Source organism: Arachis duranensis, chromosome 10 (genome assembly GCF_000817695.3).
Source record: "Arachis duranensis cultivar V14167 chromosome 10, aradu.V14167.gnm2.J7QH, whole genome shotgun sequence".
NCBI lineage: Eukaryota > Viridiplantae > Streptophyta > Magnoliopsida > Fabales > Fabaceae > Arachis > Arachis duranensis.
In genome coordinates this window covers 2,184,446-2,188,794 of record NC_029781.3, presented here as the reverse complement: position 1 = coordinate 2,188,794, position 4,349 = coordinate 2,184,446, and the positions used below count along the sequence as shown (strand labels likewise).

Genomic DNA, 4,349 nt, shown 5'->3' with positions numbered 1-4,349 from the left:
GATGAGTTTGTGAATTTAAAATTAATGAATAGTATATATATATAAAGATGGTCAGAAAAAAATTAATATAAAAATTTTAGTTAAAATGTGATTGATGGAATGAAAAAAAAATTGATAGAGATGATATCATCATATATGTTCATATGTTAATATCTATTAGTAGGCCAAACCAAAAGTTGAGATTGGACGAGACTTCTTTATTGTCCGCGTGAAGCACGAGGCAATAATTAGTAGGGCTTGTGTATGTAAAACTTTAGAATAAAATATAGGAAATATTCATTTTTAATATTTAATATCAATAGTGGATAACAGAATAATCATCACTATTCAGTTCGTAGTGTGAGTGTGACGCTTCCCACGTTTCACAATCAGCACGCATAAAGCAATTGAGATCAAAGTGGCAGACAACCAAAATCAGTGAAGCTTCAGAAATGACAACACTACTGCCACGGCTTAACCTTCTTACTTTACTATCATCAGCAGTTACCCCAAACAGTTTGAAATAGAAGAAGTCAATCAAAGTTTGTGGTCAAGAATTAGCTAGGTGATTGCTATTTACACTATGTTAAGTTTGTTACACATTTTGCTTCCAGTGTAAGTAGTTATGACAACTTGTACAGTTTGCTATATCTATCAGGTAGTTAATTAGCATTGTAATAATTGAGAGTCTTCGTTATTGCAAGTTTCATTACTCTTTTTTCTTTCGGTAAAAACTCATGTCAAATCAACTTCATGTGAAATTGATATTTAAGAGTTGTTAAGTAAAAATTTAGTCAAATCAGTTAAATTATTTAACGGCTCTTAAATATCAACTTCACGTAAAATCGACTGCATGTAAATTTTCATCTTTTCTCTCACTTTTCTCTGGTTCAACATGCTCTTGGCCACGTGGCTATATTTGTAAAATTACGCTATAAAGATCGAAAGTGATGGGTAACAACCTTTTATGAATAAAAGAATTGTGACCATGGAACATCTGGTGAGGTAGGTGACGACTGATGACGATGCGTGATACCGTACTGTTTTAAAATTGAGCAATGATATTCATCTGACTATGTTCTATATTGATGAAAATAGCAAAAAAGATTGCTTGCTTTAATTTGTTAAGCGAGAATTACAATAGTAGAAATGGCATGTGTGAATTGTAGCTAACAGACTTATAAATTTTAGAATTTATAAATGAAAAATATCTTGATCAATATTTTATTTTTATATTATTGATGTTTAGAGTATTATTAAAAAATAATGAATTTTATTTTTTATATAATATTATTTTGTATATATATTTTACTTATAAAATTATTTTATATCAATGAAAATCATCATAATATGATATGATGTATTTAAAACATGTATAAATAAGAGTTGACTAAACACTCAAATTGGTCTAAAAAAATTAGAATGAACACTTTACTCAACAATTTTTTATTTTTTGGACGAGGTATACTACACATATAAGTCTTTTTTACTTACAAGTCTTACAAGTTCAATAAAACACACGCATTACACTTAATTAACGCATTACACACTTCCATATTCAAGAGTAAATAAAACGCACGTTATTCAACAACTTCCTATTTCCAAAGCGCGCTATTCACCATGCATTATGAACGACTCTTCTTCTTCTTCCTCCATAAAAATAATTTTCTTGCCAAATTTGAAGATAATGGAACTTCAGAAATACACCCAAACGATTACAGAAATACACCCAAAGGATTACAGAAATACACCCGAACGGTTACAGAAATTCACCCAAACGATTATAGAAATACATCCAAACGATTATGAAAAGAAGAAGAAGAAGAAGAAGAAGAGGAAGAAGAAAAAGAAGAAGAACGTAGACCTTGCATCGTGTTTTTGGGGTTTATTCGTTAATTAACTTGTAAAGTATACAAGCCCTAACGACTTGTATGCAGAGCTTTTCTCTTTTTGGATAGATTAATATATATCACTTTCAGTTAAATTTTCAATGTCAAATAAATAATTTGTTTAAAAAAATTTATTATAAAATAATTAATTTTAAAATATATTATTATAAGACAAATTAATTTCATTTAAAATAATGAAAAGACCAATGTTTCATTATAGTAGTTTTAGAGAATTTTTAGAAAACAAAAATTTGTTAAAAATTAAAATGTTTGATCTAATTTGTTTTTGTAAATGTGCGTGTTTACTCATAAGTAGAATTTAATTTTGATAAAAACTAGGATAAATTATTTTCATTATAGATTTCGTAATACAATCAATGTATTGATATAATATATTCTACAATAATAACTATAAAGTGGTAGGTGTAGCATTGAAGTTATATGTAACACAGACATTTTTAATTTGGTACCATATATAACTGAATACTTTTACATATTTGTCTAAGATTAACTTAAGGTATTAATAAAAAATGAGAAAAAAAAAACTTTACAAACTTTAATATACATAATTTATTTTATTTTTATCACAATTTACAACTGCTAGAAATATGTAAATCATTATTAAAGTCAATAAGTTATTTATAAAAAAATATTAACGAAAATTCATTTTATTGACAATTACTACGGTTCAGGTGAAAATGATTCCTAAAAAATAACGTGTATATGTTAGGTGGTGTGTCAATTTTATGGTAAATAATTAATATGTATGTAGAGTGCAATACTATACTATCAATAAATATTATTATTCTTTATTAGTATTTGATTAATAATAATTTATATTTATATTTGATAACAAAAATATTAAAAATGTCAACGAGTTATAATTTAAATAACATATTTTTCTATATTCAATTAAAAGGTTGCGAGTTCGAGTCTCCTATTTTTGGTTAAAAAAAATATTAAAACTGAGTGTCATAATTGCTACGGTGATTGTGGTCGTAAAGGATTATAAAAGAGCAAAAGAGGAGGCACTGAGAGAATTGGAGGTGTGAGAGGGACAGCACATGGCTTCTTCATGGCTCAAGTTTTTGACAGCACCGCTTCAGCTTCTTATCGTCCTCCTCCACGTGGCTGCTTCTTCCTCCATTTCCAGCCGCTGCTTCACAACCATATACAGCTTCGGAGATTCCATTGCCGACACCGGAAACTTATACTTTGACATTAACACCGATCATCACATACCACCGTCGCAATCTCTCGTATTAAACCTTCCTTATGGTGAAACCTACTTCCATCACCCAACTGGAAGATGGTCTAATGGCCGCCTTATCATCGATTTCTTTGGTAACATCTCGCTCGATCTTCTCCTTAATTATATTCTTTTATATTTTGTAATCATCAATTGGCTATCAACAGTATTTTTAATAGTATAAAATTATATATCATGATAAAAAATCACTCACTTTTCTTTTGATAGTTAAATATTGGCCACAAAATACAAAAATTCTTAATCCCGTAAACTTTCTCATATATGTATGTGTATATAGCTGAGCACATGGGAATTCCGCTGCTGAAACCATACTTGGGAATCAAGAATGGCAAGATAAGAGATTGGAAGCCGATGGAGGAGGGAGTCAACTTTGCAGTTGGAGGTGCCACTGCTTTAGATCCCAGCTTCTTCGTGGATAAGGGTATAAATGATATTGCCACCAACTATTCTCTCGGAGTGCAGCTAGATTGGTTCCAACACTTGCTTCCTTCCATTTGTAATTCTTCTTCAGGTAATCATTTTTCCTTTTTCTCTCCCACTCTTCCTTCAGATTACAAATATTGAAATATTATCATTTTGGTTTAATATTTTGTTAATAATAATTTATATTTATATTTATTTAAATTTATACACATAAATCAATATAATTTATACTCATATTTTTTAAAATTTATACTTATAAATTAATAAAATTTATTTATTAAAAATAATTTAATATTTATAATAATGAAATAATAACTAAAATTACTGAACTACTACAGTCTTCTTTACAAAATAATAACATCATTAGTAGTTGAAAAATAATTTAAATATAATAAAAAATTTTTTATTATAAAAGAAGTCATTTTTTAACTTCTTTATAAATTTTTAAATAATTTATTAAAAAACTGCAATTTAATTTTAAAAATTATATCAGACATTAATATTACTATTCTTTATAAGTCAAAAGCTTAAAGATATTACTTTTAAAACTTTTTAAATAGACCTAATAATATCAAGAAAGAAAATATTTTATAAGCGATTTCGTTTTGGATTCAATAATTGTTTTATGGCAAAGAAAATTATATTTTACCTAAAAAGTAAAAATTATCTTCAACAATAACATGATGTGAATTAAAGAAAAGCAGATAAATAAATAAAACAAAACATCAACAATTTTTTTGGGGAGAAGGCCACGACATAAAAAAGTAATTATTACTTTCTACGAAAAG

General features: G+C 27.5%; 1 protein-coding gene across 4 annotated transcripts in view; it reads left to right on the top strand.

The window, feature by feature from the left end:
- The first annotated feature begins 2,892 nt into the window (after positions 1-2,892).
- Positions 2,893-4,349, top strand: part of LOC107468303 (GDSL esterase/lipase At1g28580) — a 13,291-nt gene continuing 11,834 nt past the window's right edge. For all 4 annotated transcript variants that reach the window (XM_052255203.1, XM_052255204.1, XM_016087565.3 and 1 more), the window contains exons 1-2: positions 2,893-3,212; positions 3,416-3,649. In XM_052255203.1, coding sequence (XP_052111163.1) covers positions 2,933-3,212; positions 3,416-3,649 — 514 coding nt within the window. In that variant the 5' untranslated portion in view covers positions 2,893-2,932. The remainder of the gene's footprint in view (positions 3,213-3,415; positions 3,650-4,349) is intronic.